This window comes from Oncorhynchus masou, chromosome 11 (genome assembly GCF_036934945.1).
Source record: "Oncorhynchus masou masou isolate Uvic2021 chromosome 11, UVic_Omas_1.1, whole genome shotgun sequence".
Lineage (NCBI taxonomy): Eukaryota > Metazoa > Chordata > Actinopteri > Salmoniformes > Salmonidae > Oncorhynchus > Oncorhynchus masou.
Window position 1 is genome coordinate 38,818,419 of NC_088222.1, and position 19,904 is coordinate 38,838,322.

At 41.8% G+C, this 19,904-nt stretch overlaps 2 protein-coding genes across 2 annotated transcripts; one reads left to right on the forward strand and one right to left on the reverse strand.

Moving 5' to 3' along the window:
• The first annotated feature begins 881 nt into the window (after window positions 1-881).
• On the forward strand, window positions 882-15,714 carry LOC135548656 (SH2B adapter protein 2-like). The gene is made up of 9 exons (XM_064978478.1): window positions 882-1,240; window positions 6,185-6,912; window positions 7,202-7,303; window positions 8,932-9,023; window positions 9,286-9,371; window positions 9,465-9,611; window positions 9,701-9,897; window positions 10,249-10,420; window positions 13,206-15,714. The coding sequence occupies exons 2-9, from the start codon at window positions 6,412-6,414 to the stop codon at window positions 13,526-13,528; spliced, it is 1,620 nt and encodes a 539-aa protein (XP_064834550.1). The 5' UTR covers window positions 882-1,240; window positions 6,185-6,411; the 3' UTR covers window positions 13,529-15,714.
• A 720-nt stretch (window positions 15,715-16,434) lies between these two features.
• On the reverse strand, window positions 16,435-19,652 carry LOC135548657 (uncharacterized). Its single transcript, XM_064978479.1, has one exon. The coding sequence runs from the start codon at window positions 19,646-19,648 to the stop codon at window positions 18,470-18,472; it is 1,179 nt and encodes a 392-aa protein (XP_064834551.1). The 5' UTR covers window positions 19,649-19,652; the 3' UTR covers window positions 16,435-18,469.
• Window positions 19,653-19,904: the final 252 nt, after the last annotated feature.

Sequence of the window (19,904 nt, forward strand, 5' to 3'; positions counted from 1 at the left end):
TATCCAACGGTAAGAAAGCTTGCTTCCCTAGCCGCTCTGTGTCTGTGTGTGTGTGTGTGTGTGTGTGTGTGTGTGTGTGTGTGTGTGTGTGTGTGTGTGTGTGTGTGTGTGTGTGTGTGTGTGTGTGTGTGTGTGTGTGTGTGTGTGTGTGTGTGTGTGTGTGTGTGTGTGTGTGTGTGTGTGTGTGTAATAATACTTTTTCCCCAAAGTCTCTGAGGCCATTTTAGAGAGCTAATAGCCTAATGACTTGTGGCATTCTTTCACATGACATTCCTCTGTCATGCCAATACTCTGTTTTATCCTACATCTATTGAGCAGCGTGAAAAGGCCTATCGACAATATAATAGAGTTATGAGTTGAAACAGTGACTAATGTAAGACTATTGTAAGTGGTCTTCCTTTGTGCTTATCAAAACATGTAAGTAGGCTCTGTCTAATAGAGGCTACATGTAGACTAATTTTCTCGAAATGTAAGGGGTTTCAAATACTTACATACAATCTGTAATCATTTTTGTGTATATTTTTGTGTGAAAGTAGGAAGTGGGCTAAAACTCTGGTTTTGTTGAGCTATGTAGACTAGAGCCAAAACTCCATCTTGTTTCCTTTAATGGCCCAGTGCAGTCAAAAACGTGATTTCCTATGTTTTATAAATATTTCCACACTATGAGGATGGAATAATATTGTGAAATTGTGAAAATTATGATAATGCCCTTTTAGTATACCAGTTGTTTGAAAAGACCTGAGTTTTGGCCTGCCTGGTGACATCACTAGGTGGTAAATTGGTCAATAGACCAATAGGAAATAGAGTTCCTAAACTCTCTGCCAATAACAGCTAGTTTTCAGTTTTCCCCTCCCCACTCAGACCACTCCCAGACAGTCCTAGCAAAATTCTTGTTTGAGAAATTGCTCATGCTATGAAGATATTTCTGTTTCTTTTTGACCATTTTATTTTCAAACAATCACAATAGGGTACTTAATTGATACCCAGAAATGATTTGATATTGATATTTTAAAAAATGACTGCATTGGACCTTTAAACAAGGCGGCATTGATCAGACTACCCACGCTGTGCGGCGCGCGCTAGTGTCTGTTCACTTTTGATGAAGGGACACGTTGAAGTAGCTATAGGCTTCCATAGAAATCATATTTTTGTGACTGATAATCCATTTCCTAACCTGTCGTAATTCGTTAAATAAGAGGACAAAGACAGACAATGCTGCGAGTATACTGCCGATGATAAGGTAAGCGTTCATTGATAGACTTAATTATAATTACCCATCTGAGTTAATTAGCGGTATAACCTAAACTGTAGGTAGTAATTACTTTTACCGATTAAAACGTGACTGATTTAATTTTGATTAAATATGCGACTGTTTTGTCCTCGAGCTCGCGATGGAAATGCAATTGATTTATGTATGGCTTTTGAAGTGCCGCTCCATATTGCGAGTGTCTCCACCAAATTAACTCGCTCAGAAGCGTCTATAACCGCATTATGAATCCCTCAAGGGTTCAACTGTGGGACATGTAACAGAGAAAATCATATCGACTAGGTTTTTAAAAATTATATGTGAAAGTAAACTGAGTGTGAAACGGTGAATTTACTATGAACTCATCGGTGTTGGTCTATGCATCATCCATCCATGACACTACATAGCCACCATCAGTCGGTGTCACACTACTTATAAAGGCTATAAGCCGATTTATAAAGTCTTCATAAGCACTGCATGGTCTAAATGCTTCATGTATCATTTAGAAACAGAAAACTAAAATAAAGTGTGAACATTTGGCATAACCATTTTCCCTTTACTAATGTTTTCTGAAGCATATAGGATTTCTTAAGTGTTTGTGAAGGCTTCATTATGCCTTAAAACATGGTTCATTTTGGACTGATGTTTTAAAGTTCTGGCCGGATTCAAAACAGAATTTATGCAGAACATGATCCATTCTGTTTTCTTGGCATATAAATAACACCACCTAAAATGTGCGAACAGACAACCTATTCCATAGATATCCAAGAGGTCTGGGTCTTTATGGCACAGGAGGTAGTGTGGCTGTGTTTTGACAAAGAATCACTGGTTCAACCTCCACTCCAGATATTCCACTCCAGTTCCTACATTCTGATTGACTCACTTCAATTCTATGAATGTGCAAAATTCCCCTCCTTCCCTTTGTTTTTCATAACTCTTATCTTTGGGACACAAAAATGTCAGAGTCATGATGATATGATATGAGAGACAGTTAAGCCATAACATTCCATATCTCTACTGTTATATTATGCATGAGAACTTCATCGACCAGTCAATACATGTTTGGTATGCTTTGCCATTGATGTTGGTCAAAGCCTTGTCGTCTTGATCTGAGTGGAATGTTTTTGTTTCATTCAGGCCAGTGTTTGCCTAAGTTGCATTCATGAATTGGATTTTGGATCTGCCTCAAAGCCACATTGGCCATGTATCTAATTGGATGCTGTTGAAAATTCTATTTCTCTGTGTGTGTTTTGGTGATGCAGTTATGTTATGTTTATGATTGTTTAATTATGCCCTCTGTGCAAAACATGGTGTGTGTGTGTGTGTGTGTGTGTGTGTGTGTGTGTGTGTGTGTGTGTGTGTGAGAGGGAGGGAGTTTTAGTTTGCTTAGTGAAATTGCATGTGTGCGTGTTTGGTTATGCTCACTTATTTGTATGGGCATTTATGTTGTGTGTGTGTGTGTGTGTGTGTGTGTGTTTGGCCAGCTGCTTTTCTGTGTGTGGGTGGAGTGGTGTCAGAGGTCTGAGCCACTTACAGTTACTTCCTGTCTCTGCATAACGTTGTATAAGAGAGGGGGCGCTGGTCAGGAGTGATCATGTTTCTCCTCTCAATACACACACACACACACACACACACACACACACACACACACACACAAACTGTGCTGCCGGCATGAAAATCATCTGCTCAATAACATAAATTAATTATCTTTTTCCCAACCAGAACTGTATAGGTAATGGACTGCCATAGGAATTGCCATGAAAGAACCTAGAAAATGGCCTCTGACTCACTGTCATTAGCAGAAATGTCACTGAAAATATTACAGAAACAGCACTAGAAATGTGCAGGAAATTTAGGGGCAGAAGTCACTGATGCCAAATTGGACTCGCCCCATAGAGAATGTCAATGGTTTGGAAAGCTGAGGGGCCCTTTGGATTTCTCCTCACTAACTAGTGAAGTTAGAGAGGAATGTGTTCAATGTCCTTCAGTGCCCTTATATACTGTCTCATGTTTGGCACACCGTTCATTAAATGTTGAGATGTCGGATGTGCTCTGCTGATTTTTTAGGGGAGAAAAGGACTCAATATTCCTTCTCAAGTTCCTCGAAAACAGAGGAAGGGGAAGTTATATTAGCTAAGCATTTCAGATCTGGGTGGATATTAAACACCTAGTTTAAAATCTAAAATATATTAGAATATTTATTATAGACTCTAAAGACCCCTGCTGTGAAGTGGAAATGTTAGTTTGAATAACAATTATATTTTTGTCCTGAGGTCCTGTGAGTACAGATTCAGTAAGTTGTGTGGGTATCTGCCATTTTAACTCAGGTCAGAGAGAGAGTGTATGGAATGTGCATAATGGTATCTAGGGACCCATTGGCATCGTTGCCAATGGTTGATGGGATTCTTTAAATGTGTCTTATGAAGCGGAAATAACACCACCTGGTAAGAGAATCTGCATTGGACTGTATCACTGGAAGCAGAGCGGGAATCAGAGTGATAGAAAGTTTGTACTCTTTAAAATTCTAGAAGCCTAGTTTACATTCCAATTTAATCTGTTGCGCATTGAGTTTTAAAATCCACAGAAAGTAATCAAACCATAACAGAGACTAATGTGGTTGGGATTCACACCAATTTACATTTTTACCTACGCATGTAGCTGCTTTCCTTGGTCCCAATTCCAATTAACCAGCCATAAATCCAAAGATTGTCGCTCATATAGTGAGGACCTGGCAGTTAACCTTCTCACGTTAAGCTTCTCACACTATCCTTCTGTTAGTAATCGCTTTAAATGCCATATCTGGCGAGTCACTCACTCACCCTCACTCATCAAATCAAATCAAACTTTATTTGTCACATGCGTTGAATACAAGTGTAGACCTTACAGTGAACTGCTTACTTTACAAGCCCTTAACCAATAGTGCTGTTCAAGAAGAGTTAAGAAATGTTTTACCAAATAAACTAAGGTAAAAAAGTTACACAATAATGTAACAAACAATGCAAAAGAACAAAAAATAAAAGGATCCCCATATCTGATGTTGTTTTTGAAATGGACAGTTGGTTACCATGATGCCATCATCGTGTGGTAGAAATGTCACCCTCAAAATTAACAGTTTAAGTTGATGACTTTTTTTCGAATCCAATGTATTTTCCATGTAGATTCCACGCCACTATACATTGACAAATTACGTTGAAACAACGTTGATTCAACCAGTTTGTGCCCAGTGGGATACGGGTACGCGAACAGGGCCTTGAGTGAATGAGGACATATTTGATGAGCATCTCAAGCAATGAGACGATGCATTTTGTTGTAACATTTTGCAATATGATAATATTCCACTCCACTGTGTTATCTTCCAATGATGGATCTTTGATCAGGTGACTATATAATGTTTTTTTCCTCCCAGACAATTTACATTTCCTGGAAGGCGACACTGTATTCATACATTATTCAGACATAGGAACCAGCATAGAAGTAGTGATCAAACCTAACTCATACCTCAGTCTCATAATGACGGATGTTCACTGTGACAATGTCACACACACACACACACAGAGAGAGTTGGGGGAATGAACCCAAACAAAAACTGTACGAAATGTAAGAACATCAACATGGATGATATGGAGGGTTGTCTATTTATTCATCCATAATAATTACATAACACATGTTTGACTGCGGCTCTATCTACTATTGAAAAGCATCCCTTATCCTCGAATAACAGCACCTCCAGACTCATCATAATGTACTGAGTTTGCGACCACACATATCCAGTGAATAACTGTATCTCTGCCAGAATGACAATAAAAGTGCTAACACAGACGAATTCTGTGATAACTGTTGTTTTGTGCAAGGTTGGCAATGACAGTGGGGGGGGGGGGGGGGTTGTAGTTTCCTCCTGTCCATGGTGACAGGGCCCCTCACTAGCGTTTGCCACCTATTGTTTTTAAAGACCATCTCGTCGTGACAGGCACAGCCATTAGAAGATAATTAGGCTGAAATCTCCCTTCGCTCCTCATAAAAGTCCAATCAGTAGAGACGTTGATTCAATGTGAGGCGGCCAGCTGCCCAGGCCTGATCGTCTAGCCCATCTAGCCCCGGCCCTGATACCATTAATTGGACCTCTTTAATATTTATGGATCATCTAAGGAGATATGTATTTCTCTCCTGCTGAGCCCTTATTTCAAAGGGTGGCTGATCAGTGCTAGGTGATAACCCGCTGCCATTGTGCCTGAGAGAAATCTTGTCACATTTTGGCAGCTTATCTGCTAGGCTGCAGACGAGAGCACAGCATGTGTACAATTACAGACTAGGACCTCCTTCATTGAAGACAATGTGAAATAGCAAATAGGTCATTTTCTTTCTCGAGAAAGTCAGCAAATGTTAGTATAACGTCAGTGTTAATGAGTAGTCTTAGTCTGGCCTTCCTCCTACTTGGGCCTCCTATCCTTTTTCCCAATCTTTTTTCTCTCTGTTCAAAGCTTCATTAAACTTTGAAGCTGCATATTTCCCTTCCTGGCCCCCACTGCCAAAGGGCAGTGATGCATGCGTCTAAATGGTCAGGGAGGAACCAGATAAGGTGTACTTGCAGTTTGCTTCTCCCAAAAAAACAGGTTTCTGTTAAATATAAAATTATCAGTTGAAAGTGATATTCAAACCAGGGCTTGTATTGGACCGGTACACAGTCTTGTATTGATTGTAGTCTGTCGATGTTAGGGTATGGATGAGTATCATGTTACAGTCTCCCACATGTGACAGGGAGTGTCACATGTTTTTGTTTGAGATTAGGATTTTTGGATAGGCCGTCATATCAGGTAGGAGGGGATGTAAAATGGAGGTGTCTCTTTCTAACAGCACACCAGAGTATCCACTATGAAATAATGAGGGTATCCTACAATAGAATTCTGCTCCCTCATCTCTTCTGACCTTCTCTATCCACAGATCTCACCAGCCGAATGCACTGAGGAGGACTTAGAGCAGGATTGAGTGAGGAGGAACTCTCTCAGTTCTGTACTCAGGATTATTGGGTGTGGCTTAGGGCAGAGCTGACTTAGCCAATCAAACCTGAGGAAGTTCCCCTGACAGCCTGCTGTCCTAAGGGGGTGACTGTTAGTTCTGCTTGCACCTACAGTATTCCACTGGGCCCTCCAGCCGCTCCCTGGTCTCTGATGGAGGGCAGCCCAGAGAAGCAGAAGCCCAGCCCGCGACACCGGCCCAAACCCAGTGGCCCCTCCACACTGACTCTGGGCCAGTCCCGCAGCACAGAGGACCTATCTGAGAGCCTCCCCAGGGCCAACTTTAGGAAGGGCTTCTCCCTACGTAACGTCAGCCTGTGTGTGGTGGACGGGGTCCGGGACATGCTCCAGAGGAGCCGAGGAGCCTCTCCAGAACCCCGCTGCAGGCTCAACGGGGATACGGGAGGGTGTTGGAGTCCCCGCCTGCTGCGTATGCCCCGGGGATCCCGCTGTGCTGCCCTGAGGCCCCTGCCAGCTGAGGTGCAGAGGGAAGGAGCCCTGCGTTACATGGTGGCAGACGACTCGCACAGCATGGGCAGCAATGCTCAGTGGCAGAAGTGTCGTCTGCTGCTGAGGAGGATGAGAGGAGGAGGAGAAGGAGGGGTCACTGAAGGGGAGGGGGGATTCCTGCTGGAGTTCTATGTGCCACCCAAGGTAGGTTCCCTGGTCCGCGCAGAAGTTGGCTTGAGCTTTGATTGGTTATCTCAAACTGTGAGAAAGGCACAAAGCAGAACCAATCAGTAAAAAAGCACATCCTCTTCATTATCAACGCATCGTTCCAACAACATCAACATAGCCTTTCCAGACACTGAAGTCAGGAGGACTTCGAGTTAGGTGTCAGCCACTAGTGAACTATATGAATTTTGGTCAAACTACCAGTGAAAAATAGATTTCTAATAGTGATGCAGTGCTAACTTTAACTTGTCTTTTTTCTCTGACCCAGTCGTCCAAGCCCAAATTGAGTGTTCCTCTGACAGCCGTCATGGAGGTGCGGACCACCATGCCACTGGAGATGCCAGACAGGGACAACACCTTTGTCCTCAAGGTCAGCTTTACTTGTAATGTCAGTACATTTTTATCACAAGTGTACAGTTGAAGTCAGTAGTTTACATACACTTAGGTTGGAGTCATTAACTTGTTTTTCAAACACTCCACAAATTTCTTGTTAACAAACTATAGTTTTGGCAAGTCGGTTAGGGCATCTGCTTTGTGCATGACACAAGTCATTTTTCCAACAATTGTTTACAGACAGATTATTTAACTTATAATTCACTGTATCACAATTCCAGTGGGTCAGAAATTTACATACACTAAGTTGACTGTGCCTTTAAACAGCTTCGAAAATTCCTGAAAATTATGTCATGGCTTTATAGAAGCTTCTGAGAGCCTATTTGACATCATTTGAGTCAATTGGAGGTGTACGTGTGGATGTATTTCAAGGCCTACCTTCAAACTCAGTGCCTCTTTGCTTGACATCATGGGGAAATCAAAAGAAATCAGCCAAGACCTCAGAAAAAAAAATGTGTCGACCTCCACAAGTCTGGTTCATCCTTGGGTCTTCCAAATGGACAATGACCCCAAGCATACTTCCAAAGTTGTGGCGAAATGGCTTAAGGACAACAAAGTCAAGGTATTGGAGTGGCCATCACAAAGCCCTGACCTCAATCCTATAGAAAATTTGTTGGCAGAACTGAAAAAGTGTGTGCGAGCAAAAAGGCCTACAAACCTGACTCAGTTACACCAGCTCGGTCAGGAGGAATGGGCCAAAATTCACCCAACCTATTGTGGGAAGCTTGTGGAAGGCTACCCGAAACGTTTGACCCAAGTTAAACAATTTAAAGGCAATGCTACCAAATACTAATTGAGTGTATGTACACTTCTGACCCACTGGGAATGTGATGAAAGAAATAAAAGCTGAAATAAATCATTCTCTCTGCTGTTAATCTGACATTTCACATTCTTAAAATAAAGTGTTGATCCTAACTGACCTAAAACAGGGAATTTTTACTGGGATTAAATGTCAGGAATTGGGAAAAACTGAGTTTAAATGTATTTGGCTAAGGTGTATGTAAACTTCCGACTTCAACTGTACGTAGGCGTTATGACATAACAGTCAGGGTTACCAAATGCTCTGTATGATGCAGATTTGCGTAATGAACCAAGCAGTGAAAGAGACTGTCTGAGTACAGTGTCTATGTAGATAATTGAGTCCCTCACTCTGTATACACTTGTCAAACCCGTCTTTTGTAGTAATCAATGTCAATGCTTTGTGCACAGTGAGTGATAAATATACAGAGATGCAGTTGACAGAGAGACAAATAGTCGGCTGAGGTAAACCACGGACCATATTGTTCAGCTAAGCGCTTGTCAGTAGCCTAAAACAGGCTTTCTAATATGGTACCATCAAGATATGTTCTGCTACATTCACTCAATTATAGTTTGGCCTATATATATATATATATATATATATATATATTGAAATGATCTTATATTTGTCAGTGACCTTCAGCCCTGTAAGAACTACGTTTGATAGATATGTGCTGTATAATAGAATTTAACCATCTGTATCATTTGGTTTCTTTATACACCTATCCAATACTCTCATATCTACACAAGTGTCTATTCGATTTGGAATGTGCTAATCTTGTGCCTAATCCAATGCTCGTGTTGCAGGTGGAGAATGGAGGAGAATACATCCTGGAGACATTGGACTCCCTGCAGAAACACTCCTGGGTGGCTGACATTCAGGACTGCATAGACCCGGGGTAAAGAAAAATACCATTACACTCGCTTCTCTGTGATCTAGGGGTGAATCTTAATGAAGTCTACAAGTGCAAGTAGATTCCTTCCCTTCTCTCTGTTCCTGCACTGATGTGAAAGCAGAATCCCAGTGGGCAACCACGATATTGCTTTCATCGACCTTGTCTTTTCAGATTGACAGAAGACTATTGTACCCTATATAGATGATTTTATGCAGTAACAATCAAACCCGTTCTTTCTCATCTCCTGTTTGTCTTCTGTGTGCAGGGACAGTGGAGATGACATTGAGCTGTCTTCTTGTCCTCATGGCCAGTTCCCCTCGGTGTCCACCTGTAACTGTGAGCTCACGGCTAGTGAGTATTTGTTCACTTTAATTGGTAATGGTAACTCAACATCTGACTGTATAGGGTAACTCCATGCTCCATGCTCTCTCTATGTCCACCCAGACATACCCAAGACCCCTCAGCACCGTGCTGGTCCTTGTGGCCCCTCAGGGCCCCGCTTTCGGACCCTGTTGGCCTCCCCTTTACACCCCACCCATGTCCCCCTAGAACGGTTCCTCCAGTCACTGGAGTCCAACAGGCCTGGAGCAGGTAATGGTCAGCTCTCTCTGTGGAAAGGCTGCTTTTTGCTAAGACAATATTGTGATAAAAGGTGCTTATATTATGCTTCTCACCCGTAGGTGAAGGAACACCCCGCTCTGAGATGGACACCTCTCTGACCTGCTACCCTTGGTTCCACGGTACACTGTCTCGAGTGAGTGCTGCTCAGCTGGTGTTGGTGGGCGGAGCCCGGAGCCATGGGCTCTTTGTGATTCGCCAGAGTGAGACGCGCCCGGGAGAATACGTCCTCACATTCAACTTCCAGGGCAAAGCCAAGGTACACTCAGACGCAACCTGGTTCCAAACTAGTCTCTTTATCTGGCCGGCTGCCCATTCACTCAGGGTTCCCCTTTGCATCACAAGGGCAAAATGTATGTGAACCACATGCTTCCTCTGCTGAGTATTGGCCATATGGCCTTGATTCATTAAAACAATTATTCACCCAAAGATTCCCTTGTATTCCCCTGCTAGTTCACCCAAATTTATCTCATCTTATGGACACATGAAAGTTGTCTAGCAACGACCCAAGATGTGTGTGTTTACTAAGCGACAGCTTAGCATTAGCATTGTTGAACGCAAGCCAATGGTAGAAATACCTAACAGCATGCCTCTACCTCCCTGTGAGCAGCACCTGCGTCTGTCTGTGGACTCTCAGGGCCAGTGCCATGTGCACCACCTGTGGTTCCAGAGCGTGGGGGACATGCTGCAGCACTTCCACTGCCACCCCATTCCGTTGGAGTCCCGCGGGGCTGCAGATGTCACGCTGCGATCCTACGTCCAGACACAGCGCAGCCGCCCAGGTAACACGTGGGCTAATGCTGTCTTACTGTTTGAGATATGTCAAATGTAGGTTATTATGATTATAATAATGTCCAACATGTCTAGTGCCCCAAAACAATCCCTGCATTCCTTGATTCCTGACCCATATCTAACCTCTCATCTTAAATGTGTTCAGTCAAGCATTTACATTATCGAAGCTACAAAAAGGGTTACCTAGCCGAACAGTGGTTTTCAAAGAAAAAGTTGTTTCAAGCCGACAAAGGAGTCTTTTAGGAAAGATCCACTGGACTAGGCAAGCATAAGGAATTGAGGATCACTCTTCCAGGCTGATGTCTTTTTGATGATTCGCCACAAGGGAAGGGAGAGACGAAAGAGACAAAGGGCACTTTTAGTTGTTCTAATCCCTTTTTCTCTGGCTCTCCCTCTGTAGGATTACCTTCTTTACTCAGTGCTGCTCTCTCTTCCCTCACCTGCTCCAATTGTGGCCAGTACTCAATTGTCATAATCAAGTAAAAGTCTAAAAGTATTTGGTTTTAAATATGCTTAAGTATCAAAAGTAAATGCTAAAATTGACATACAGTGCCTTGCGAAAGTATTCGGCCCCCTTGAACTTTGCGACCTTTTGCCACATTTCAGGCTTCAAACATAAAGATGTAAAACTGTATTTTTTTGTGAAGAATCAACAACAAGTGGGACACAATCATGAAGTGGAACGACATTTATTGGATATTTCAAACTTTTTTAACAAATCAAAAACTGAAAAATTGGGCGTGCAAAATTATTCAGCCCCTTTACTTTCAGTGCAGCAAACTCTCTCCAGAAGTTCAGTGAGGATCTCTGAATGATCCAATGTTGACCTAAATGACTAATGATGATAAATACAATCCACCTGTGTGTAATCAAATCTCCGTATAAATGCACCTGCACTGTGATAGTCTCAGAGGTCCGTTAAAAGCGCAGAGAGCATCATGAAGAGCAAGGAACACACCAGGCAGGTCCGAGATACTGTTGTGAAGAAGTTTAAAGCCAGATTTGGATACAAAAAGATTTCCCAAGCTTTAAACATCCCAAGGAGCACTGTGCAAGCGATAATATTGAAATGGAAGGAGTATCAGACCACTGCAAATCTACCAAGACCTGGCCGTCCCTCTAAACTTTCAGCTCATACAAGGAGAAGACTGATCAGAGATGCAGCCAAGAGGCCCATGATCACTCTGGATGAACTGCAGAGATCTACAGCTGAGGTGGGAGACTCTGTCCATAGGACAACAATCAGTCGTATATTGCACAAATCTGGCCTTTATGGAAGAGTGGCAGGAAGAAAGCCATTTCTTAAAGATATCCATAAAAAGTGTCGTTTAAAGTTTGCCACAAGCCACCTGGGAGACACACCAAACATGTGGAAGAAGGTGCTCTGGTCAGATGAAACCAAAATTGAACTTTTTGGCAACAATGCAAAACGTTATGTTTGGCGTAAAAGCAACACAGCTCATCACCCTGAACACATCATACCCACTGTCAAACATGGTGGTGGCAGCATCATGGTTTGGGCCTGCTTTTCTTCAGCAGGGACAGGGAAGATGGTTAAAATTGATGGGAAGATGGGTGGAGCCAAATACAGGACCATTCTGGAAGAAAACCTGATGGAGTCTGCAAAAGACCTGAGACTGGGACGGAGATTTTTCTTCCAACAAGACAATGATCCAAAACATAAAGCAAAATCTACAATGGAATGGTTCAAAAATAAACATATCCAGGTGTTAGAATGGCCAAGTCAAAGTCCAGACCTGAATCCAATCGAGAATCTGTGGAAAGAACTGAAAACTGCTGTTCACAAATGCTCTCCATCCAACCTCACTGAGCTCGAGCTGTTTTGCAAGGAGGAATGGGAAAAAAATTCAGGCTCTCGATGTGCAAAACTGATAGAGACATACCCCAAGCGACTTACAGCTGTAATCGCAGCAAAAGGTGGCGCTACAAAGTATTAACTTAAGGGGGCTGAATAGTTTTGCACGCCCAATTTTTCAGATTTTGATTTGTTAAAAAAGTTTGAAATATCCAATAAATGTCGTTCCACTTCATGATTGTGTCCCACTTGTTGTTGATTCTTCACAAAAAAATACAGTTTTATATCTTTATGTTTGAAGCCTGAAATGTGGCAAAAGGTCGCAAAGTTCAAGGGGGCCGAATACTTTCGCAAGGCACTGTAAGTATCAAAAGTAAAAGTATAAACCATTTCAAATTCCTTATATTAAGCAAACCAGACGGCACAATTTTCTTTCTTTTTTTATTGACGGATAGCCAGCTCCGACACTCAGACATAATTTATAAACGAAGCATTTGTGTTTAGTGAGTCCGCCAGATCAGAGGCGGTAGGGATGATCAGGGATGTTCTCTTGATAAGTGTGTGAAGTGGACCATTTTCCTGTCAAAATGCAACGAGCACTTTTGGGTGTCAGGGAAAATGTATGGAGTAAAAAGTACATTATTTTCTTTAGTAATGTAGTGGAGTAAAAGTAAAATTTGTCAAACTATAAATAGTAAAGTAGATACCCCCAAAAACGACTTAAGTAAAAATACTTTAAAGCACTAAAGTACTTTACACCACTGGCAACCCCTCTTAGTGCCAGCCTTTCTGAATTAATTTGGTCCACCATCCTGACCGCTGCGTTTTATTTTAGTTTCACAACAGAATGTAAACTTGCAGAATGTAAGATCAGGATTGTCGAACAAGGTTAGATCTATGGTGCATTTGTCTGTGTGTTTCAAACATGTCTCGTGTATCCGTTGGGTTCCTCTTTGCAGAGCTCTGTGTGTCTCGGATGTCCACCCCTACCAGAGAGCCTGGCTGTCGGAACGGCCTCCACCAATTGGCACAATTCTTTCCCGGAGTCTTGCAGCCAGTTGGTGGATCTGTGGACTCTCCTCTTCCCCCTAGTTCCCCTGCTCTACCCCGCATCCTGCCTCCCTTCCCCAGACTAGAGGATGGGGGTGATGGTGGCTTACGGAGCCGCAGTGGCAGCATAGAGCATCTTCTACCGCCCTCTGGTGGCTCAGCTGATGAACAGCAGGAGACTGAGGGAGCACAAAGAACAAGAGCAGTAGAGAACCAGTACTCTCTCTACTGAGGAACCTTGACGTCATATATGACTCTGACAGCATCAGGATCAGATATCTGTTTTGTCAAATGGATTTTGCAGATGGTGGAACAGGTTTGGAGAGCCTTTACGCACAAAATATATTGATGAATAAAAACAATATATTGGTTTGATTCATCCTGAAAGTTGTCATATTCAAGTTTAGTCCCTGAAATATTGGATGGTGGAAAAAAAGTGTACAACAGGGGTTGAACAATAGTCCTATGAATCTACCCTAATCCTCACGAATCATGGAACTGTATAACAAAAGTCCAGTCGTAGTGAACTGTGCGCCAGGCTCCAGGTTTAACCTGTTATGTGTGTTCTGAGTTTCATAATGATTCAAATGGCTACATGCCCCAAATTATTCCACAACGTTAGCCTAATATGACAAACTAATGCTATAGCGACCCTCAGGAAACACACGGACATGACAGAGTAAAGAAAGGTAAGGTAATGGAATGATGGCAAATGTAAGCTACAAGAAAACAAACACTAAAGTGTCACTTGTAAATGTATCAGGGTATAACTGACAGTGGCTCCTGATAGAGGTTAATATTTAACATGATACACATTGTAAAAGAAAATGGAGAAAAGCCCAGGCGTAAGCTGTAATTACAACATTCTAAAGCGCACACATCAACTCGGCAGGTTCAGCCTTACAGAAGCTTTGGTCTCCAAATTAAATCCATACAATTTACGAGGGCACAATTAAAATGTTGAATAACGGCACAGCTATTTATAGCCTATTTCACTGTGGAAAAGAGGCCGTAAATCATGTCATGTTGATGTGGTTTTCAGTTTGCTTCCATATGGCTGGTTTCACATTCGTCTCCAGGGATCATAAGGAAAAATCATCTAAAACAATTGCTGTGCATTTACAATCCCCTTCTCCAAACGTATTACTCATTTACCTAGCTCTTATCAATAGTTATTTTCAATTTATACATTACAGTGAATGGAGACTGCTGTTATTTCTTTCGGGAAATATAGTTATTTCTAATCGCTCAACCTCATTCATGGTTTTCTCGCCACACCATTTCTTAGACCTCCCCCTCGAATGAATAGCGGGTGAATAGCATGCTGTTATCATGCTTAAGTTCAAGGTAGGAATACGCATAGAGCTAAAAGTGCATAAAAAGGAAGTAACGTTCCATTTACGCGCGTTTAACTCTAACTCTGGTCGGAGTGGATGGGGACTGGCAGTGAACTTGAGATAACGACTTGTGGTAGTTGTCAATGTCATGGAATCTCAGAGCTAACACATGACAAGGAAGAAGAGGATGATACACCCCAGTGGATGGAACTGTTATATTCAACCTCATCCTCTTCATCCCTCCCAGATCTCAGTCATCCCCTTTGATCAAAAGACTGGCCCAATGTCTGTACCATAATAAATTGATTCTCTAGTGAGTTTCATAAATCCCTTGGCCCCATGGAGTATTACCATTAGTCAACAGGGAGCAATATGTAATAAAAACATTTACAGAAATGCCACTGTGCTTGCTACTATGACATGTTGGTGTACCTTCCTGAATAAAATTGTATCAAATGCAAAAGAAATGTAAAGGCCCAGTGCAGTCAAAAATGTGATTTTCCTGTGTTGTATATACAGTGCATTCGGAAAGTAGTCAGACCCATTGACTTTTTCCACATTTTGTTACGTTACTGCCTTACTCTAAAATTGATTACATAGTTTTTTTTACTCTAGTCAACCAAGTTATAGACTGCTCTCTCTGCTTCCGCACGGCAAGCAGTACCGGAGGACCAAGTCTAGATCCAAAATAACACCTAGTTTTCAGGTTACATATCCCTCCCACCAGGCTCGTCCAATTAGGCCCCTCAGACCACTCCGACAGTCCTAGTAAAATTCTTGCTTGACAAATTGCTCTTACATAAGTAGCGAGTGATGACGCAGTGCACATACAAATACATTTTGTGGTTTCTCATGTACCAAAAAAAAGGGGTTTCAATCGCATTTTGAACTCTACTGATGATTTTCTCACAAAAAAAATAGCATTATATGGCAAGTGTGCCCAACTTGGTATTGGCAAGTGCTCTAGTGTACGCATAACATACATGATAAGATTATATTGACAAAAGAGCAATAAATATATTTGTTAAATGTACGGTAGCCAAGCATCGATTATCATGTCACCAGAATAAGACCCTAGATATTTATTGGAAAGGAGCATCAAGCTCATCACCTTGCACTTTCAACACCCTGTGGAGTTCATCATCATTTATTTCATCTGTAGTTTAATAAATTGCATGCTTTCCCGATGAATCGTAGTGGAAGGACAACACAATATGTCATCGCGTGACTCCAAGCTTACTTCGGTATGATGGTTATTATATCAATATTTGTGCAAAAAAGCATTTCCAACGACATTTCTCACATAATTAATTTTACGACACAAAAAGATAACACCTTGTCTAGTGTTTTGCTGACATTTGGAAAGTTTACTGAAAAACAAATTCTGTTTCCATCCTTCATTAAAAAATGATCTGACATGTACTTTACGTGCATCAAAGGATGGAAACCTGGTTATTGAGATAAAACGGCTGCTTTGGACCTTTAAAGAAAAGAAAATTGTCACACTGTCCCCTCTAATTCAATCAAGATGCTGTAGGAGACATCTGGTGGTAAAACATTTGACTCCACTACACTAACCAAACACTTATTATTATTCCCCATATTTTAAAGTTCGGTCTTTTAAAATGTATACTTACAAGAACATCAATGCATTGCTATTGGGATAATTATAACTACTGGCTCTGTAAATTTGCTAACTATAATATTTTTTATATATACATTAAAGCGACCTCAAAAGTAGTGTAGATTAGTTCATCAAACATGAATAGGAATATATTTTGAAGTCTGAAAATGTCTGACAAACATTGGTCACGTGCATCTCTACTAGACTGAATTGTAGGGCCGGGACAATACCAGTATCGCGATACTCGTTATTATCGTGGCAAGAAAACAAAACACAAAGCAGATTTTTTCTTTAGGAAAACAGTCCTAATGTTCGATTCAAACATCATTATGTTGTCATCCAGTCTCATTTATTTATTTTCCAAGCTTATAGCACACAATATTTTACATACAGCAGGTTTCTAAAAAGGAAGGGTCTGCTTCATGTTTTAATTTTTGCCATATTGCAATCCTCGTATCATCCCGGCCCTACTTAATTGATGCATCTGCAGGAGAGAAAATAAACACTAATTATTCTGAACTGTGTAGTACCCATTTTTGTACGGTTCTACAACACTGGAAAATCCTGTGCTGCTGTAACCCTTATGATTAATCTTCTTTGTATTCAGTATTGTATAAATACTGACACATGCTAATAAAGACCCAAGTGACATTCCTTTTTCATGTGCTTCCATAAGCACACTTTTTAAATAATTTATTCATCTTAAATACATTAAAAGTGTTGAGGCAGGGAAAATGACATGAGATTGGCCATACATGTTCTTACTTCAAATATCGTCAAGGCACATTTCAACTAATTTACTGTACACAAAGTTATCTTGTCTCTTACTGATCTTAGGTTCCATTTTTATTATTTCTGTACAGGAGCCCAGTACAGAAGCCCACCTTGGGCCCTTCAGTGCACTAGTCCGTTGCAGGAGTCTCATCTAAAGTGAATTACCAAACGTTTTCTCAAAAGTAACCTTTTCACCCAGCTACAACTGCTGCTCAGCTGGCTGACACCTAACTCAACTCTAGGCGGCATTCTGCTTTATATTTGGCATTCTGCTTTATATTTGCTTCGCCCACGACTTCCTCATGTGAAATACAATCCAGACACTGTGTTTCAACGTTTAGAAGTGTCAATAATCATGGCTTGCGATACGGCTTTCGAAACATATGGCCCATACAGTATCCGTCATCAGTGAGAAAGAATCCTTCAGATAAAAAATATACTTACCTATAGCAGTTTTGCACAGATCCATACATCTATGGGTGCCTCCATCCGACAAAATTAAACTTCTACTACACTTCCCGAGTTACGCTTACGCACAGGTGTTCAGAGCATGCTAGATAGCTAATAGATAGCTTCCATCTGTTTTCCTTGAACAAGATGTGTGAAACGTGTGGGAACCATAATCCTATTAAGGTGTGTATCAATTTAACCTTTTTTAAAAAAGCATTTCTCACTGATATGAAAGATAAGGTCCTTATGCTTCCAAAACTGCATCGGAAGCGATGCGTGTTAATGTTCAGACCGAGTGTTAGGGATCTTAACAAAACTCCCCTGCAGAAGACGCCTTCACCCAATGACTCTTATGTGTAATGTAATGGAACTGAGACTCATAATCAAGAGCTATCTGATGCCAAGGTCCAAACTTGTGCAGCCAGGTATCATCAGCTTACTTCCCACACTTAAAACTGTGCTCATGACATAAAATTCACTTTTCACAACTTTTTAAAAGCCACGTTGAATCATAGCACCATATTGAATGTTAGCCTAATTAACCATTGCACCGTTCTGCAATTCATTCAACACTGCAGAATCAATCAAAACTGCAATATAGGCCTAAACCAATATGCTTTGGTTCCTCACTGCTTCACTTCCTACATCAAACTTCCAACCATTTCCAATTTAAATATTTATATTTTCTAGTGAACTATATGCGAACACACAAGTGATACAGTGCAGTCTTGTGATTGTGGAACAGCTCAACCCAAAGCACCAGTAATCACTCAATCATCAGCATCTGTTACAGTATTATTATTGACATATATTCTTATGTTAAACAGCTTTCATTACGGCATCTGGATACAGCAAGAATGGAACAGATGGAAACCAGTCCAGGGTGTGTCAAGTTGGCACAAGGCATGTCCCTTGCCATTGCACTCAGCCTTCCCATATAAATCCTATAGTGTGAATGAAAAGAATACCATCCTATGCTTGTCCAGCGTCAGTTTGCTCCCCGTTTCAAGTTGACCAGAATAGACACTGCTATTATGACCAACACTCCTACAGCCATCTCCATCATCTTGCCCATCTCCTGATCTTTGATGGCCTCTTTCTTCCTCATAATCTCTTCCTTCCTAACTCGCAGCTCCTCCTCTCTCATGAGCTGGGATTTATAGTGGGATTTGATGAAGTTGTCAAAGTCGAAAATGTTCTTGCTGTCTATCCCCAAGGCGGAAGTCTGGCGTGCCTCCCTCGTTGGCTGAGATGAGGAGCTCTTGGTGTCCTTCGCGGAAGGTTTGCTCGCTCCAGTAACGTCTCCCTGACTCAGAATGCCTCGGTCGTATTTCTTCCTCAGCCCCTTGTTGCCCAACACGTTGTAAGCCTCGCTGATGTTGGAGAAGAGGTTCGTAGCCTCCTCACTGCCTGCATTCTTATCTGGGTGGTAGACGAAAGACTGCTTGTAGTAAGCCGTCTTGATCTGAGCTTGCGTGGCGGTTGGAGACACCTGGAGGATTTCATAATATGCCGTTCTGCTTTTATATAGGGGCTCTGACATGTTGCCGTTGCCATAAGCTCTCACAAATAACTGCTCATGAGACTGTCGCAAACTAAAGCTCGACTGTCCGATGGCAAATCGCACCATACACAGAGATCTTCTCTGCTCGCGCCTGGTTTGAGTTATGGTGGCCGTCACGAGACCGTTTCTTATCCAGCTTGAAGCTCTAGAGGCAATAACATGGACTTGTGTGTCGGCCAGGTGAGGTGAACTGAGATAAAACCACCTTGAAGCACTATCGAGTACTCTTATATTCTCACTGTCCGACAAGTTATTCCTACATGCAGAACCTAACTGTAATACCCCCTCACCGCATTTTGATTCAAGGTCGTGGCAAAATCCAATCTTAAATCCACCTTCGGTGAGTCTGCTGAGGGACCTTGAGTTCTCAGTTCTTAAAGTCTCCTCAGGAATTCCGAGAAACGGCAACCGTGTCCAGTTGCCGGCCCGGGCTGTATTATCATGGTCATCTTGAGCTTCGCCAGACCGATATTCTGTCAGCAAGCTTGTGGCTTGTATTGCGCCTTTAGCTTGGTTGCCCTCAATCCTCAGAGGCAACTGATGATATGTATTTTGAAGAATTCTGTAGGCTCCATTACTAAATTTCAGTCTGACCTCCGCCATGTTTGCAAGGAGCTAATAATAACAATGCCAGTTACAGCAACGGGCCAATAAAAACCTTGGTACTTGGAAAGCGCACAGAAAGTAGCCAATCAAATGTGAGAAACATGTTTGAGACTCATCACTGCGTTACGTCATGGTAATTACGCAACATTTGTTTCTGGGGTATCTGTACTTTACTGTAGTATTTATATTTATTACAACTTTTACTTTTATTTCACTCCTAAAGAAAATAATGTACTTCTAACTCCGTACATTT

Coding starts and splice junctions, on each gene's coding strand:
- LOC135548656 (XM_064978478.1), top strand. CDS start 6,412: ATGGAGGGCAGCCCAGAGAAGCAGAAGCCCAGCCCGCGACACCGGCCC. Junction 9,372..9,464: donor TAACTGTGAGCTCACGGCTA/GTGAGTATTTGT, acceptor ATGTCCACCCAG/ACATACCCAAGACCCCTCAG. Junction 10,421..13,205: donor GACACAGCGCAGCCGCCCAG/GTAACACGTGGG, acceptor TCCTCTTTGCAG/AGCTCTGTGTGTCTCGGATG.
- LOC135548657 (XM_064978479.1), bottom strand. CDS start 19,648: ATGGCGGAGGTCAGACTGAAATTTAGTAATGGAGCCTACAGAATTCTT.